Source organism: Parasteatoda tepidariorum, chromosome X1, assembly GCF_043381705.1.
Source record: "Parasteatoda tepidariorum isolate YZ-2023 chromosome X1, CAS_Ptep_4.0, whole genome shotgun sequence".
Lineage (NCBI taxonomy): Eukaryota > Metazoa > Arthropoda > Arachnida > Araneae > Theridiidae > Parasteatoda > Parasteatoda tepidariorum.
This window is the reverse complement of record NC_092214.1, coordinates 13,751,027-13,771,260: the sequence shown is the minus strand read 5'-3', so window position 1 is coordinate 13,771,260 and position 20,234 is coordinate 13,751,027. Positions and strand designations below refer to the sequence as shown.

At 27.9% G+C, this 20,234-nt stretch overlaps 1 protein-coding gene across 1 annotated transcript in view; it reads right to left on the bottom strand.

The window, feature by feature from the left end:
• Positions 1–8,730: 8,730 nt before the first annotated feature.
• The window catches only part of LOC107457045 (alpha-N-acetylgalactosaminidase), a gene marked incomplete at its 5' end in the record, with an annotated part of 66,506 nt that continues 55,002 nt past the window's right edge, over positions 8,731–20,234 (bottom strand). Inside the window, 3 exon segments of the mRNA XM_016075083.4 lie at positions 8,731–9,137; positions 14,540–14,737; positions 18,821–18,982. Coding sequence (XP_015930569.1) covers positions 8,865–9,137; positions 14,540–14,737; positions 18,821–18,982 — 633 coding nt within the window. The 3' untranslated portion in view covers positions 8,731–8,864.

The following is a 20,234-nucleotide window of genomic DNA, read 5'->3' as shown; positions in this document are numbered from 1 at the left end:
AGCAAACAAATACCAGCAAGAATTTTTACCTGGGTCAGACTACCTATCAGCACCTTGTGGAATCAAAGCCACAGCGGGTGCTAGCAGTTTTGAGGACTAAAGGTGGTCCTACATGTTATTAGCAGGGTGGTCATAATGTAATGGCTCTGCGGTGTATATATATATATTTCGATAACTGCTGTGGGAGAAACAACGTAATCTTAGGAGTTCATTCACATTACGAAAAGTATAGTAGAAAGTAGTACAGTTTTATTTCGTGCTAAAATTTATATTCTAAAATTATATGCAACTAACAAATTGCAGATTAGTTCTAAACAAAAACTTCCCTTTAAGAGAAAACTTATCTTGCATAAAAATGAAGCTGAAACAAAATCAGAAATTATTCTCTAAGATAATTTGGATTTCAAAGCATAGTAATAATCTTTAAAATAACGTTGTCCAAAGTGTTTAAGCCTTCTAATATAATCTCAAGAATAATTTTACAATATCGAGAAATCGAAAAAGAAAAAACTTATCCGGCTGCCTTTGAATTAAGGAAAATTGCCTTAATGCTTTGCCATATGAAAATTATTTTGTACTGTGTAAAACAAATTCGTGCAAGAAATATGCTAACTTTATGTTTTACTATCGTATTTAATAAAGCAGTTTTTAAAATCAATTTGGAGTAGTGAATAAATAATTCGTATTAAAAACTAATAGTTATAAGAATTTAATGTTAAAATTAATTTTAAGCCATCTTCTAGAACATTTGGTTGTTTTCATAAATAACTTAGTTAGGCAACGCATAATTTTTGTATATTAAGTCACAAAATTTAGCTTAAAATAGAACGAGCAAATAAATTAATTCTGTAAAACATTTGTAGTTTTTCCTCATTTAATTTATTTTTTATTCTTGAACTAGTGACAAAAAATTCCTTATTTTTTTAGTGTATAATATAATTGAAGAACTGATGAGAACCAACGCACTGTGTGGAGCTGCCGTATATTTATAAGTCCAATTTAACATTTGACATGGCAACTTCGTTAATTTTTAAATGGCTTTACCTAATTATTTGTATTGCTACCTTCTGGTGTCTTCGAAAAATACCAATTTATCCTGATCAAAATGCGTTTTTTTGTTCAATTTCGTAACTTGAAAAATATGGTATTGACACGTTGTACGCGAGAATAGAATTAAATTAAAAGTTAATCAAGGTGTTCCCTTTTACCATTTCATACACTGTACATAAAATAATCAACATAACAGATTCTCATTGACTTAATATATATTTTAAGATATTGAATACGAACAGTTTAATTGTTTTTCTGAATGAATCAACAATCTTTTTACTACTAAGAAAATGATCAAAAAATTATAAATTAAATCTGCCTAAAAAATTAAAATAAATTTAAAATATTTTGTTACTGTTTATTTTTCTTTCTTTACGACTGCATATTTATTGCACTGATTAAAATATAAATCTTGAATCCGAATAAATAAATGTTTTTCCGCCTTTAAAAGAATTAAAAAAAAAAAAAAGATGAAAAAATTAAAACTGAAATTTTTTTATTTTATTCTTATACTTTTATTTTGCTTCAAAATTTCAAAAAGCAATTATGTGATTACATAAACCATTGATAAACACATTAGATAAAAAAGAATTTGTAAAGAAGAGGACCTGTCTCTTTCTGTCCCTCAGGCTTTTGTCAGATATTCCCCAGCGAAGAGGTGTGATTATCCCCTCCTCAGTTCTCTAGAAGAAAGAATAGCAGTTTGAAAGATAAGTTTCCAAGAAAATGAAGATGTGTCCATGCAGGCCCGTAGCCAGGGAGGGGGGACCGTCGGGACAAATCCCCCCCCCGAAATTCTGGGATTCAAACTTTTTAGTCTTTCTTTGAGCCTCTCAGTAAAAAATAAAATATTAAATAATTTTATGAAATAGATCTCAAATTAAAATAGGTAATGAAATAATAGCACAGCTATCATAAAGACAACGAAAAGTTTATAAGCACTCAAAATTTGCCAAATAATAAAATAAAAACCTAAATATCTTTCAGCCAGGTCAAAGAAGACTCTGTTATACTCATAGCTCCTTTTCCAACAAAAGGGTCTTTTAAAAGAGTGTGATGAAATGACAGGTTAACGGGTCGTCAAACAAGTTCAGGGGAAGGAAACAATCGGCACAACAGTGAGCCAGCGCCGTTGTAAGGGCAACTTTTTCGAGCAACGCATATGCTGTGCCAGCCGTAGGCAAAGGGTTAATGATGCACTCTATGTTAGTTAAGATTTGATATCTATTTTAGGTCTGACAAAAACCAAAACATTTTTCCAATTTAAAAAAGTAGATTTCAATTTTATTTTTTTTAGTTTTATGTACATAAGGATAGGAAAAATCTTTCGTTTTATGTAAACTTACTGCTTACATACCACATCACAACAAATAATTGAAAATTTAGATTTTATTAAATCTCTTTAAATAAGCTGATTCTAATTTTGCTAAAACTATTGATATCATTGTAGGGTGTGACTATTTTTTGAGTTAATTCATAATGGGTTAATTTTAAAAGATGATAAACGAGTTATAGCCCAAAATACTTTATTTGGTAGGATAATTTGTTGTAAATGTCTCATTCTCATTATAATTTGCATTATAATTCATGCATTCATAATACTTGTCCCGATTTAATTATTGATAATTCTTTAAAGTGTTTTGGAAAATCTAAAGAGATTCCAGTTAATGATATCAGTGTTTTGGATTCCAATGAAGAGTTTCGTGAGAATAACTTTAAAGTAAATTGTGTTATTCATTTTAACTGTAGTTTTGTTGTAAATTACAATTTATTAAATCTACAGATTCATTATGTGAATTTAAATCTGCATCAGTTAGTATAAAGTTGAAGAAAAAAAAGAAAATTTCCCAAGGATCCAAAATTTGAAATTCAATATAAGAAATATATGAGTGAATATTTGGAATTAGGTCATAATGGTTGAAGTAAAGAATGAGGATCTTTCTCCAGACTATTCTAAATCATTTTATTTGCCTCAGCATGGAATTATGAAGTCCTCCACCACAACTTCAAATTTTGAGTAGTTTTGGATGGCTCACACCATTCATCCACTCAAGTTCCATTAAATTCTTGCCTGGGCTGAACCAATTTGATGAAATTTTGAGCTGTGGTGGCTCAGGGGATAGATCATTCATCTTCCAATGAGGTGAACTGGGTACCAATCCCAGGGATGGCCAGGGGTGAAAGTTTCAAAAATTGTCAAGACTGAAAATTTCAAAATCAGAAGTGGGCGTGTCCTGTCTAATAATTTTAAGTAAACAAAAAATTATATATGAATTCTTTCTACAAAAATTGCGAACAAACTTTTAAATAAAAATTAAAATATACAAAATCCAAACAAGGTTTATAAAAATTCCATATTTATTTTAGCAAACCTACTATTGTTCAGGAGCATAAACAAAAAATGCAAAGTAATTAGTTATTTCAAGCAAAAATTATCTCAGCTTTTAATTTTTTTTCAAACATTTAATTTTCTAATAAAATAAAGTGATAGCATTTTATGGAAAAGAATAATACTTAGCTAAGTTAATACTTTGTTAATAAATAACAAAAACAATATTCTATAAAATGAAGTCTACAATGCTTATTAAAATTAAGATATATTGATTAAAAACATATTACATTTACACAACTGTCTTTACAGTATATCTATACTTATCAATTTAAAAAAAAAAAAATTATGAAATTTTAATTACAAACTAAAACATTTATTAAAAATTAAAATTTACTAAAAAATTAGATAAAATTAAATTAAAATTTACAATTCTTAAAATAAAAGTACATAAAAAAATAGAGTGAATAATAAAGAGTAATGATTTAATTATTTTGAAAATAATTTGTTATAAAAGAAGACTTTAAAATCTTAGGAGGCTTTTCTTTGTCTAAAGAAAAATGTTCACTGGATCTTTTTTCGGACAACACGGCTGCACTATTCCAGCAGCCTTCTGAATTTTTAACCGTCAATGTATTAATAAGCTTGGAATTAGAAGGTCCAGGTGGATACAGATGTTCCAAAACGGAATTCGGAGACACTTCTTTTGATAAATTTTTTGTACTTTCAACTTTTCTAGATAAACACTTTTTAACAGATAAATGCTTTCTGTAACTTGCATGTGCACTATGGATTGCCTTACGCATCTTCAAAGAAGGCTTGATATCAATAGACTTAATTTTTTTTCGTTTTAAATTATATTTTATGGTAGAAATTGCTTCAAAATTTTCAACTGAAAGTTTGCTTCGATCTTCAGTAATAATATCATTCATAATGTTGAAACTTCCCTCAACTAAAGGACCAGAGAATGGTGTCAAAAGTGCTTTGCATAATATAGTTAAATATTTATACTTTGGTTCGTTATTCTGATCTTTTAATTCAAAAATTGGCTCCCACCAATCTGAATCAACTCTTTTGCACTTACTTAAAATAAATTTTTTTTCAATACTATCAATTTCAGAAAATAAACTTTTAGCTTTAGGGGAATCTTGTATATCATAATATATATCACTTGCTACTCCTTCCAAATAATTTTCAAAATGAGAAAAAAACTTTTTAGCTACATTATTTATAATATGCACAGTGTCACCATGAATGTCCAATAAGTTTGAATTAGCAGCTCTAATTAAAGTTTCAACACCAGCTTTACAGCCACACATTGTATTACAGTTGTCTAACAGCACGCTGACAACTTGATTTATCTGTAGCCCATTATCTAATAAAAGGTTATTTACCTTGCTAAATATGTTCTTTAATGTGCTTAAATTTTCTTTACAAGAACCAAGGTGGTCTGTTAGCACCAGTTTTTGCTCCTCATCATAAAATCGAACAAAGACATTGATTACTTTATCCATAGCATTGCTAGTTCCTTTATCAATGTTTAAAGAAAAGAATTTTCCTTTCAAGTTATCAACAAGTTCCTCTCTTAAACATTATCTGTACCATGAGTTGTAAAGTACGTAGCATGAGTGAGCGAAAATTTTAGTCTTGAAAGGGCATTTTTATCTACAGCCAAAAATTTTGCCAAATTTACAATATCTGCAGCAATAGAGAAAGGAAGCATTTTCTCACATAGAAATGCAGTAACAACAGCTTTCTGGTCTGCAACACGATCTCATATCAAAGGTTTAGCTAATACCGACTCAACAGCTGGCAAAGTTTGAACATATTTTTGAGCCTGTACCAATTTCTGATGCTCAATATCATTTGAATGATTAAAAAGAACTTTCTTTCCGTTGTTGCCGTAATTTATCTTTTTATTGCATAAAAAACAAAAGCAATAACCTGGCTGTTCAATTTTTTTACACCAATTTCTTATTTTGCACATCACTCTCTTCTAACCAAGCAAATCTCCACTTATATTTTATTCCTACATCGTTAACTTTCAAAGCATCATTCTCATTGATAAATTCCATGATAGGATTTAATAACTCACCCCCACTCACACCATAACTAGTAGGCACGCGAAATAGAAAAACAATCCACAAATTTAGCGAGTCGTCATTTAACTTTGCTTCACTTCTAACCAATACCAATTTCTTCTAAAGAAAAATAAAAACAGAAATTTATTCGCGCAAGAGCGGAACTTACTGATAGACATTCAAAACCGGTTCTCCCCTCTGACTTTAACCTACATACGGAAATGGGGAAAAGTTAGAATGAATGAATCGGTCGTTTGGGACTTTTCCCACTGAATCCGTCTATAGCATAAAATTTAAAAAAACGAACTTAGAATTTACTTATAGTATTATTCCGTTTCGCTCCGTCTTGTGTTTTTTTTACAAAGACGTAAATCCGTCAAAATACTGAAAACTTTCACACCTGGGGATGGCTGGTCGATACGAATTCTGCACCTGGCTCCCCGACTGCAGTGCTAAGGCAAAATATCCTCAGTGAGCATGGGTTAGAGTCCCTTTGCCTTTGGACTACCCTTGGAAGGTTTGCATGTTTTTTCTCTCCATGTAATGCAAATGTGGGTTAGTTCCATCAATAAGACTTCCGTGAAGGTAAAATTTCTCTCAATACTTGATCCAGGAGTTTCCTTGTCTTCTAGATTGGGTTCAAAATTAAAAAAATATTGTCAGTTCTCATAATATTAGATGCTTTCCTGGTTTCCCACACTGGAAAAATCTCTACATTGCGTCTGGGTTTTGTTTCAGGTGCTTGGCTAAATAAAATTTTAGATACTAAAAGAATTAAGTTACATAAGTATTTCTTCATTTAAATTCAGTGAAAAAAGAAGTGGAAGAAAATACTTGTTGAAGTCAGTAATTTAAATATTTTTAAATGATGTTCTTTATTGTGTCCATTATTACAAAAAGTAACAATTTAAAAATTAAACAATTTCAATTTAGAATTTTAAGGAAATTTTTTTTAAAGATAAAATTTCCACTCAATTCAAATGTAAATATAACTTTATAATTATATAGTGTGGTTTTTATTATATAATTTTAGAATATGAATAATGTATGATTATTGTGAAATTACAAATGGCTAGAGTAAAATGAGAGATGACTAGAGTTAATAAAATTGGCCAGATTGATTAAATTGGTTATTTCTTAAAAAGGAAATAGGAATACATTAAAAATTTTTTTAAAAAAAACCCTCTTAGAAATGATAAATGATATAAAATTTATCAAAAAAAAAAACCTCATTGAATAAAGAACAGGAAAAAAATATCAATAAAAGTTTAGATAGTCAAATATTATTTCTCAATTAAATTTGAAATATTTATTCTAAAAAACCAACAGGGTACAAAAAATTCTTTGGAATAAGAGGGAGAAAAATCAGAATTTGATAATATAATTCAATTTAGAGTTTCTGTATTGCTAAGTAAATAAAGCGTGGAATGACATTATAAAACTATGCATTACTTATCAATTGTGCTGATTTAATTTTTTTGAAGATAACTCTGTCTGCTATTCAGGGTGGATAAAAAATATATCCTTATACTTTGCTTGCATGCACCTCATAATCTTAAAAACTGGTCTCTCTTTGCTAATACAGCAGAAAACATTTTTGCCTTGACTTTTCAATTAAAATTAAAAACTCAAATTCGTCCCCTTCAGAAACAGAAAAAGCTATTTAAGAAAAGTTATTAAAAGATTCAGGTAGTAAAAACACATAAAAATATTTTTTTTTAAAAAAAAATCTTAATATTACTACTACTTTTTAGTTTTTCAAATGCACATGAATTCTGCTATATTACTGAACTCAGGATTGCAAAAATGCCTAGATATTTGAGATACATTATGAAGTGTCCGTTAAGTGAAGTCCAGTGCCTAAAAATAAAAGGCAAACACCTTACAATTTCTTTATTTAATGATAATTAATTAGGGGCAGACAGAACGAAATCAGACAGAAAGTGTACTTTCATTAAATAAACGTATATTCTTCACCCTCAGAATATGGGAGTAGCCCCAATCTGAAAAATATGGTCCCAATAGTTTAGGCAGGATGTTAATATTAATTTTTGCGTACTTAACAAAATTACACAGCTTAAAATGAAGTAAACATCTTACATTTCATAAATCAAATTTTTTTATAGCAATATTAAATAAAATAAAAAATTATGAAAAATTATTTTTATTATATGAAATTATCTCTGGAAAATTTCTTTTGCATAATTTTGTGTAAAACACATTTTCGATTAATTTAAATACACAAAAAGTAAAATTGACATTACTGTTCCAAACATCTGGCCTCTCTACTGATTAAACTATTGGGATCATATTATAGAGAATATGGCTACCTCCCCACACACATTCTGAGGGTCAAGGATGGTAGGAATAGAATCCAAAGAAAAAGGTTAATTTATTTAGAGAAAACATCCTTTTGTAACTTAAAATGTTGCCCACACTACTTAATTATCATAATTAAGGTTATATTCTTGAACCATTGAGTCCTAGTAAGTAAAAATCTGATCATTAGGTCAAAAGTTATTCATTGGCTTAGTTTTTTTACTTAATCCACTGTACCTCCAAATGTTACACTTAAGATAAATTATTAAATTCATCGTTTGCAATGGGTACATTTTGTAGAGTAACAGGGGTAATTGTGAGCCCAACTCAAAAATCCTGAAAATTTCTTGAGTAAAATCATTAAAGACGCATAATGTCTTTATAAATTTAAATCATTGATATTTTCAAAACATTGAATTTTAAATAAATTATATACAGCATAATTTAAATGAATAATTATGTATAAGCTTATTTCTATCTCTAATCACTATTATTCTACCAGAAAAAATATTTGAAAATGAAAGATCCCAAGTATAAATTCTAGTTCTAATATTTTTAAACAAAATATACAAGAATTTTTATACATAAATGTGATCAATTTCTTGAAACTTCTGGACCTAAGATTTCTGGAAACTTCCTGAGCGCAGTTAGGGAAAAATCCAGAAATCCGGATTTTTTTTCCGGTGCATAATCACCTCTGGAGTAATAAATTTATAAACTACTTTTGTATATTAGTATATCAGTTTTGTAATTAATAAACTACTTTTGACTAAAAAGAGATTTTATATGCGAAGTTTTTGAACATCTTTCACTATCCTACAACTTTGATTAAATATAATATTTTTATGCTGAATTTGTTTTTTTTGTTCTTTTTTTTGTTTTGTTTTTTTATACACAGGGAAAATTCTAGATTGTTATTCTTACATTATTAAATAAAAACTGCTTCTAATATACAGGAAATCTGGATTCTTATTCTTCAATCCATAAATAAAAAGTTGAAAAATAATCAGCAAAATCATGATTCTAACAACAAAAAATATCAATCATGTTGGCAGATATTACATGCATACTATTTGGGGATATGACTATAAGCTCTTAGCAATCAGCATGTTCACACCTGAAGGATTAACACTTGAAGTTACATTATCTGATGGACAGAGTTTTTCATTAATGTCATTGCTGAATACAAAACGTATTTCATAACAGTGTACATTTTTCAGTCCAATTGAGGCCAAGTTTACACTAAGTTTCACTGGTCCACCTAATGTTCGACGATTGAAAAACACAACAGCATATGAGTAGGAAACACTTGTGCCAATGGGATTAATTGGTCTGGTCCAAATTTCAACATTGTTTACCTACATTAAAATAATTGTATGTCAAGATATTAGGAAGAACCATAAATATGACACTATAACCTATTTTGTCACAAATTAATTTTTTAGACACTGAAAATAAATTGAGCAAAATAAAAGTGAAACCGAGATATGCTAACTTTCAGAAACTAACTTTTAATTGCATCGCACCAAATTCACTTAAGTTTTTAGCTTAAAGCATGAATGTAAAGTAGGACGAGAGACCCTATTACAAGTTTCCGGGATTTTAATTTCGGTTTGAATGATGCACTTGTGACATCATAAATCTGTAATTATCAGTTTGGTGTATTACAAACTCTAGATTTTGCTTTGAATTAAATTCCAGTGCAAAATGATTTTGAATTCCATTCTGGTAGATTAAGGAAGCGATGAAATCTCTATTCTGCAATGGAATGACAGAGGTTACTACTATTATTGTCTTTTTTCAAAATTCTAATATATTACTTTTATTTTTAACTATTTTAATTTTATTTTTATTACAAGAATGCATTTATTTTTAATATTTTATTTTGCTTCTCTACATTACAATCATTTATTTAAATTACTGATTAACATTATTATTTTTTTCATTTTAATATTAATATAGTTTCAACAATTAGTTCAACGAAAGTAATTGCTAAAATAAATGATCTGATATAAAATAACTATTTTTATTGAATTTAATAACTCTTTCCGTCAATACACATGTGATTTTCAGATATTGTTTATAATATTTAATCATTAGACAGTAGTATATATTTAGACGTTTCATTGTAACTATTTTATTCCGGACAAATTTGGATTTTTAATGTACCAGTGAACACTGCATAAATAAATAATAAAAAAATATACCACTCTGAATAACTTTTGATCTAATAATCCGATCTTCACATTCTACGACTCGATCCTAATGATTCGAGGGGATGACCTCAAATATGCTGGTAAAATACTGCAGACGATATTTTAAGTTACAAAATCAGACAAAAAAATGTAGGTACTTTCTCTAAATAAACAAACCTTTTTTTCGACGGATTTGAGTTTTTGGCCCTTAAAATATAGAGGGTAGCAGCAATCTGGAAAATATGGTCCCAAAAATTTTTTCAGGAGAACAGTTCAAAGTTTGGACTCCTTGACGATTTAACTTTTAATTTTATTTTTTGTATATTTCACTGTATCAGAAATTTTTAAGGGAATAGAAAAATTTTGAACACAATTATAAAATTTGCTTATCCAAAGATAATTTCATGTTAAATATAACTTTTAGTAAATACTATTTTTTATTATTTTATTTAATGCTAGTCGAAAAAATTTTGAATTGTAAGATATAAAAAATTATTCTAAAGAATACAATTTTAAATAACAAAATACAAAATTTGAACAAGATTGGTTGAATAGTTCCTGACAAATCAAATTTTTAAAATTCAATTTCTCAGGAACTACTCTAGAAATTTCTTTAAAATTTTGTATTTTGCCATTTAAAATTGCATTCTTTAAAATGATGTAAAAATTTGTAGACCTTACAATCCAAAATGTTTCGACTATTATTAAATAAATAATAAATATTTAGTAAAAGTTGTATTTCACATGAAATTATCTTTGAATAAACAAATTTTATAATTGTGTGCAAAAATTTTTCAGTTTGTTTAAACAGCTCTCGAGATATGTTGAAATACGCAAAAAGTAAAATTAACAATAAGGGGTTCAAAGTTCGGAAAACTCTCCTGACCAAACTATGAAATTCGACTAAACTACCATATTTCCCAGATTGCAGCTACCCCCTATATTTTGGGGGTCAGAAATGTGAATTCATTAAAAAAAAGGTATGTTTATTCAGAGAAAGTATGTTTTAGTGTCTGATTTCGTGACTTAAAATATCACATGCACTAATTAATTAGCATTTTTGAATCCACCCTTTCAAACCATTAAGATTGAATTTGATCATTAGTTCAAAAGTTATTCAGAGTGGTCCATTTTTTTTTTGCACACTATAAACAAATAATATCAACTGAAAAATACTGGAAATTTAAAAACCGCACAGAAATCAGCAGTGCAAGCAAAAACTGCCAAACAATTGAAAGAACAACAAAATCCTCATATTAAAAGTAAATTATTAAATGTGCAATTTGAAATTCGCCTGTAATAAAATTGCATAAAAAATGATGGAATTTTCCTTAATGTAAAAATTCAAACACCGTGTCAAAAAACAATTGAAACACTGTGTAGATTAACGATACTATCAGCACAAACTGAGCGTTCCACAGAGTTATTTCTTGAAAGTGGGATTCGAGCTTCGTGTGTGTAATAATATTGAATTTTAAAACAAATCATGAGATGATTAATAGTAATAGCTGAGCAATGAAAGACATCTGGATTTTAAAAACAAAGTTAAAACTTGTAGCAATTATTACCAAAAAAAAAAAAGAGATCAGAGATGAAAAACGATATACTTTTTAATAATTTACAGAAGATTCTTACTGCTTATTTGCACAAAAATTTTAAATCACACATTTGAGTCTTTAATTTATTGCTATCAACTTGTGCTGATTTCATGATAAATATACACTACTGGTCAAAAGTTTGCGAAAATTTTGAAATCTACAAAGAAAAGGTCTAAATTCAAATGTTCATAGAACTGCAAAAAATCATTCAAATTGCATGAAAATTTGATATGTTCTAAAGTGAACCCTCTACAGTTAGTTACAAATGATCAAATTGCAATACTTTGCTTTTTGCGAACTGAATCCAGCTTTTCCTCATGGGTTGTTTTTATAGTGAAAAAATTTTTTAAGTTTGAACACTTGCCAAACTTGCGGAAATTTTTTTTTGTACTTTCTGTTAATGGAAAATAGTTATTTGAACCGTTCTATGTAAGCTCTGAAAATTTCAGATTGATTTGACTTTTTTTGACGAAGTTTTAGAATTTTGAAAAACATGTGTACTTTTCTCGATTTTTGAGCATTCCACATATGCTGTCTTTTGGTCTATACATCTTCTACCAAAGAACTTTTTAATTTTAATGTTTTCTATATTTTCAAATAATTAATTCTGTCTGATTTCGATCATCTTTCTCAGCTTATTATTATTACGTTTTTTTATCGTTTTATCTTCAGTTCTGATGCGTTTTTGTTTTATTAATATTTTAATATTTTTCTTTCGTTAATATTTTTGTTTCGTTTATACTATTTTCATTTTGTTTTAACATAACTTGTATTTAAGTTATCCATTTTAAATGCCTCCCATTAAGAGGAAAAATTATACTGCTGCGTTTAAGCTGTCAGCAATTAAAAGAGAAAAAGAAACTGTGATAAATGGCTTCAAATAAGCGGAAATCATCCCGGACAAACGAAACCGAAAGTGACGGAGATTAACCCGAAATAAACAATTAAATAGTAAACCCAATTTGCTCTGATACAGAGAGTTCTAAGTTTGAGGAATTTTTAAGTGCAGTGATATGAATATATAGTGATACGTGATATCTAAATAAATTATTTTTAACTTTTTCTTTGAACAAAAATTGTTTGGATTTATCGTTTATTTCTAAAACAGGATTTTGGATTGTTAATTTAAAAGTAAAATCGTTTAATTTTTAAAAAATTTCATACTTATTTTAATGGTTTATGATATATTAATTATTTTATTTATATTTTAATGGTTACTTCACTTTAAAATTAGAAAATGCTTAATTTCACTTAGAAAATTATTAAAATCTATGTTATATACTAGGATTGTTTCCATTTTTTTTTAATATTTAATATCCTTTTATTTATTTAACTATTTAAATTATATACATGTGCATATTTAGAGCATGTGTTAAGTCTTTAATCAATACCTGCATTAAGTTCAAAATTCTTTAATTGTTAAAAATTCGGCGCAGCGTGTACGATGGTGCGGCGTGTCCGGTGAAAAGCTTTTTTCTGTCAATCGATTTTTGAGGGAGCGGCGTATATACCAGGGCGGCGTTTCTCCACGAAATTACGGTAATGTATTAGCACCAATCAAAAAATTAGTTATGGGAAAAATAAGAACCAATAAGATTGTAAAACTTAATTGAGTAATACTAACTTAAAAAGAAAATAATTTTTAAAAAATATATATTTTTAACACCAATTTATCAAAAAATCCTAAAAAGAAACTAGTAAATATGCCAATAATCCATATTTATTTAATTAAGTCAAATAGAATAAATAACTAAAAACAATGCTTTTTAGCAACAAACAAAAATAAAAAAATAATAAATGATAAAAACTTAATATTTTTATTCCTTAGCTACAAAATAAATAAATAAATTATCTTCAGATATTAAACAAAGCTGCAAGAAAATGAAAAATAAAAGTAGAACTTATTAATCAATAAAATAACTTTCCATAATTAAATCATCTTAAAAAAAGCTAAATTAATAAAAATATAATACAAATAATTTGTATTTATTTGGATTTTAGTCATATTAAATTAACTGACGAATGTTTTTAAGGATAGAAGGGAGGAAATTAAAAAGAGAATAAAAAAAAAACTATAAAAATGCAATACGTTAAGATTTTCCATTTTAAAAAAAATGAATGGATAGTTAGAAAATATAAATTAGATGGTTCCCAGTTTTCGGGGTAAAATAAAGTTTTTCTCCGACAATTCCTTGACTTTCTTTTCAATCTCAATATTTCACAAACAATTTCTAGTTTTCCCAATATTCTTGGTGCATTTGAACCCTAATCAATAAAAAGATTTGTCATCCCTTTATAGTCATTTATAAATTTCCACAATTTTATGGTGATTGATTTCTGCTGGGAACAAATTTGGAATAAGATATTTTAATTATAAAAGTTATATCCTTTTATTTAACTAAATCTAAAAATAAAGAAAGTGTGAATCTTCTTTATGAAATCTCACTAGGTTAAGATTTTATTAAATTTAGTTAGTTTTTCTAACCGCATATAAAAATTATCCTACTATCTATTAATATTTTAAACTAACCTACCTATTAATATTTCAAAACTTTTCCTTAGTCCATCAGTAAGCCTGTTATTGTGTTTAATAGATCAATAATCATTCAACGCTACTTGAAAAATATAACATTTAATACAAAACTTTTAATCTATTTATTTCGCAATATTGCTTTTGTACTTTAAATAAGCTTGTTAAGATATTCTTAAATTGGCAAAAATTTCTTTTTAAGAGGAGTTGTATCTATACAATAAGGAACAACTAAAGCTATAATTAGAAATTATATAGTAAGAATTATATAATTATAATATTAACTATAAAGAGGATATGTCATGAGCCAAATATAGAAACTTATTACATCATTTATATAAAATTATAAGATAGTAAAAATCAACTATCAGATATATATATATGCATCCTCACAAAATATCAATTACGGTGAGGATAAAGAGAAGTAGACTACTTACATTATATATACGTTTTCCCATTAATCCAAGGGTATCCTGATTAATAGAAAGTATATCTTTATTCAAAAGTAATTCTTTGAACTCAGGCTTTAAACTTCGCAAATCATTCGACATTAACAAAGGACTAGCCATGATCGCCCATAATGCAAGCTGAGATCGTGCTTCTTCATAACTCAAGCCAAAGTTGCCACCTATAATCTTTAAAAAAATTGGGAATTTTACTGCCATACTCATATTACTTTTAGTAAATACATTTTTTATTCAGAGTAGGTTAGCCAATATTCAGGTTAATGTTTCTATGATGAGTACAACCAAATATAAAAAGTCTCTTTTCAGATTCATTCCAAAAGGGGAGATCAAAGATTGAGGTTTGAAGTGAGATCAAAGATTGAGGTTTGAAGTGAGATCTACTTATTTTAAGGCTAAATACTTGACTGTTAGTCTACTTCTGAAATTATTTTTTCTAAGGTTCATAGTTGAAAACACTTGTTCACATACATAAGATGAAGCAAACATAGCACTGATTTTCTCGGCATGAGATATTAAATTTTGGTAATGATTTCAAACTTTGGTATATTTAGAAACAACTGCTTCAAATGATTGTTAGATTGCAACTCAATTAATTCAAAGCTGCAAATCCGACCTCACTGTTTCACAATTTATGTTGAAAAGCATGGTAAAAATATCTAATTCTGTTTGAATGGCTCTGAAACTGAAAATGGAGTTTTCTCTAGCGATTCACAATTCTTATGCTTTTCCTTATTTACTGAGGGTATTGAATTTAACCTCGAGAAATAAGACAAATCGTTTTTAGTTAGATGCCCGGGAAACAAATTAAGCCTCAGCTTAAAAGCTTTGAGACAGGCCGAGATATCATCGCTCAATTGATTTTTCCTTTGCATCATAGTATTCAAGTTGTTCGTATGACAAAAAAGATTTCTGAAAAATGCAGGCACTTTCAAATTTAAAAGTATTTCCTGAAACTCATGAAAAATATCACATCTCATTATAGTTCCCTTTAAAGAACGCATGCATGCCAGTCCCTCGGTAATTTCAAAGTTCTCATCAACAGCTTTTATAAATAACACTAATTGAGCAGTATCAAATATGTCAGTGCTTTTATCCATAGCTATTGAGAAAAATATAAATTGTGCAATTTTTGACTCTAAGGCTTCGATTCTAGAAGTTACTGTTTTTGGCGATAAGCTTACAGCCTCAAAATTATTTTTCATATCTGGACATAAAACGTCACAAACTTGGAGTATACACTGTTTAACAAACTCCCCATCACCGAAAGATTTATTATTTTTAGCAACATTGTATGCTACAATGTAACTTGCATTCGTAGATGCTTCTTGGACTGTTTATCTTTTTGAAAACTTTTGTCAGCCTGATAATTCTTTAAGACTTTTCATTTAAGGCATTTTTTCACATTCAGAGATTGCTTCGTAGTTTACATTCCTGTGCTTGACTGTAAAATGTCGGTTAATGTTTTATTCTTTAAAAACTGCTAGAGCTTCATTGCAGATAAGACATACTGGTTTATCTTTTACAACTGTAAAAAAATATTTCCAAGTCCATTCATCATTGAGCGCACTGTACTCTGAATCTGTACTCTTTGTGTTTTTGGTTGCCATTTTGGGGTTAAAAAATTTTACAAATAACTCAAACAAGTACTAGTTATTTGATACTTTTAATAACTTCCATTATTTACAATAACAATATATGTGTGCAATCTTTCCATATGCAATAAATTATGTTAGAACTCGCCCCGGCAGAAAAATCTGCTCGTATGAGCTTAAAATGAGCAGTCTGCCACATGTGAAGTACAATTCACCTATATTAGATTCAGTATGTCTGTTCCCCGAGAAAGACAAACGCTCGTTGGCGCCAATTTACGGTTATTCTATAAAGAACTTCTGCTTTCTACATTTTACCAATTGAAGCTATCTTTGCTAGCTATTTCCATCAATTTATGTTTTATAGAAAAAAATAGAAAAAGTAAAAAGGTCATCAGTACTTTGTTAAGAAAAAAAATAACAAAAATTGCTTTAAACAAAGTAGACAAGAAAATGGATGCATATTGTATATATTCGCTATGGATCGACAAGTTAAAATTCTATCCGCGGGCCGGACAAAACCTTCCAGCGGGTCGTAGTTTGCTCATCCCTGGTCTAGATTGATTTCCTTTACTAATCAATAAATTTTAAAGCTTTCAGATGTTCGAGGGTCCAGTAATATATTATGAATGAAACGAGTATTTTTGAGCAATCTATGTTAGAAAATATAGTAATAGACTTGTAGCTTGCATCAATTACTTTGGTTGTAACTTGAAATATTTGCATGAAATTTTGTAAACTTAGAATAAATATTTATGGATATATGAACATTTATATAAAAGTTTTTTTTTGTCTTATCTTTTATTGCTAAAACTTCAAAAACATTCAAAGAAATTAAATAACACATTTTAGAAAATAACACATTTTAGAAAATAACACATTTTAAAATTCATTAAAAATTGAGCAAAATATGAGCATTTAAAGTAGTTCTTTCATACTATGAATGAGCAGAAAAATTTAAAAAGCTTTTTTCACAATTTTGTAGTGAATCATATTTAGTAACTAATGCAGTAAGTCTGATTTGAATATCTCAAAAATTTAAGAAATTTCTAGCAATTTTTTAAGTAATTTATAAATATATATTTTTTAAAGAAAGTTCTAAAAAAAGGATGTTCCATAAATTTTATTTCGCACTATTAAACAAGACAAGATTTATTAAAAATGACACGGGCATTATGGAGGATCCTCCCCGGTAAGAGTATGTTTTCTTTCCTTATACCATCACATTTTGGTGTCCAGATGATTATTCTAAGGTGTTATCATTTATTATTGTTATACAAAACTAAATACAAAATGATACAAAACATGCAACATATTATACAATATATAACAAATATATATAATGTATATATAACAAATATTATACAAAATTAAATTTTGTATAAAATCCCTTATTCAAAGCAAATTTTTTTCATAAGTCACAAAATCTGATTCACTTCACTATAAAACTATGAAAACACTTTTTCTTTTAATTTTCCCCCCGTAGTATGAACAAACAATCTGTAGTATGAATAAACTACTTTAAATGCTCAAATCAGGGCAATCTTTAGCAAATTTTCCTCAGATATTAATTTTGTAATTAATTAAAATTTGCTGCAAAAATTTTGCTTAATTTTATTGAATATTTTCAAAGTTATAGCAAAAAAAACACAAGACAAAAATGATTAGTTTTTAATAAATATTCTCATATCTCCACGCATATTTAAACTAAATTTTACAAAATTATTTTAAAACTGAAAGTGTCTCTTCTATTATTGTAGCGTAATGTATATATACACACCCATGTATTATATACACAAGTCATATATTTATAGATACAGTAAAGCCCCAGGAAGGACCACCTCTATGTAATGACCTCCTGTATTTGTGAGCATTTTTGGGAGACACAAAATTTTTTTCATAGACTTTATGTTGAAGAAAACCTTTAGGAGAGACCATCAAAAACCTCCCCTTGCAACAGGGCAATCTACACAAAATGCAGAAAAGGTTAAATTAGGATACACAAAAAATGTTAACAATACACATAAGTAAATCCAAATGCATTTGTAATATTTGTAATGTGCTCTTATTTAGAGTTCTTTTTGACAATCTCTGAAAGAGATCTACAACCTTATGTTGCAGTCAGAGTGCACTCAAGACGATGCTATCAATGATTTCTTTTTAGAGTAGAAAGTTAAATTTTAGTTAGTTAATTAGAAATTAAGTTATTTTAGAAAAACTGATCATCTCAAAAAAACAGCCTTAAAGCTACCTAATTTTTATGATTAAACGCAAGCTTAAACAAACAAAAAACATAATTGTGTAATTATTTAAAATAGTTCTATCATTCATAATTGGTAAATTTGTTTTCACACATAATTATATTAGTAAAGGTCATTTTTATTAAAGCTTAATTTTATTCATTGACCCGGTTGTCGTGACGCCAACATAAGAAATATTTTGCACCAAAACAATTACACTGATTTCTTGCCAAAAATCATGCACCTTTGATATCATTTTGAAGTCAATGGAAGTAGCCCCTAAGAAAGACCAATTTCCATTAATGACCATTTTACTGTGGAACATAGAGTGGTCGCTCTCGAGAGGTTTCACTGTATATACAAATATCTTCTCTAGAAATTAAAAAAGAAAATATATTAAATTAATACTTAAGAGTTAGTACCATATCTGGATCATTCCAATGACCAGGTCCAGCAGCTGCAATTAATTCATCTTGATGAGCAGCATAGAAATCTATAATAGATAAAACACTTGCCCAAGAATCTTCAATGTCGTTGTAATTTCGCCAAAGATTACAATGTTTTGCAATGGAAGAATAATCAGGCTGCAAATAAAAGAAATAGGACTGAATTCATTGAAGAATTTTATGGCACAAAGGATATGCTGCAACAAACTCAATGAAAACAGATGTGTGTAAACAATAAATGTAACATTTTGTGTAAAACATTGCTGTGAACATTAAGCAGATTCAGAACATTAAGCAGTAGGGTTTCAAAGTAAAGTTACCCAATCTCAGTTTAGTAGAAAATCACAAAAATTGTCTGCAAATAAGAAAGTTCTTTCAACAGAAAAGCTGTGTATTCATTGCAAACCTAAGTTTCAAATTCTAATTTTAAAAGCATTTTGTGCCAACTTGAACACATTTTAAGAATTATTGTATATATCTCTAAAATTAAGTTTTTTACTTTTAATTATTTTAAATGTTGTTACATATATTTATTGCTGATGCATACAAGTAGCTTACTAGAAAATCAATAAACATTATGATTCAGAATAGAAATAAAGAAACACCAATAAATTTTAACAAGAAATTATTAATTATTTAATGCTTCCATATTTCATTATTTTACTTTTCATATTTTATTTTATTAAGTTGTTACAAGATGAAAATATTGAATAATAATTTGTGTTTCCAGGGTCCGATCAGCTTAAAATATTAAAAAATTATGCTTATAAGGTACAGATTTTACAAAATGCACAGACTAGTTCATTTTTAAAAATCAGTACAATTTTTACAATTCTCATAAAACAATTTCTTGAATTTTTATTGATTAATAAAGAAAAAAGCACTCATGTAAATGAACAAAAATCATAAATTATGATTTTAATTTCTTTTCTCAAACTTGATGTTTCAAAGTGAAACTACTTTTTATACATTTATCGTATTTACTGTTGAAATTTTTTTCATTGAGAAATTTTTATTTTCAGTGAATTGATTGTTTTGATTGGCATAAAAAATGTTTGAAGAAATTATTTTCATATTTATTGTTTTATGTGTTACAATTTCTATGATTTATTGATTGGTTGAATTTATATTTTTGTTTTACTATGGTGTTTAGGGTTAAGATATAAATGCCATTAAAATATTTTTCTCTTCTTAATGCAACTACAATAATTATTGAAATTCAATTTTAGTATATGAATGCAATTACAGTGTGGCAGAAATTAAATCAAGAAATGTTAAAACTAATACAAATAACTCGGAAAATGAATAAAGTACTCGTTTTTAGAATTTGAATTGAAATGTGAAACCAGACATTAATGCTTGAGTCCAACATTGGTAATTAGTTCATAGC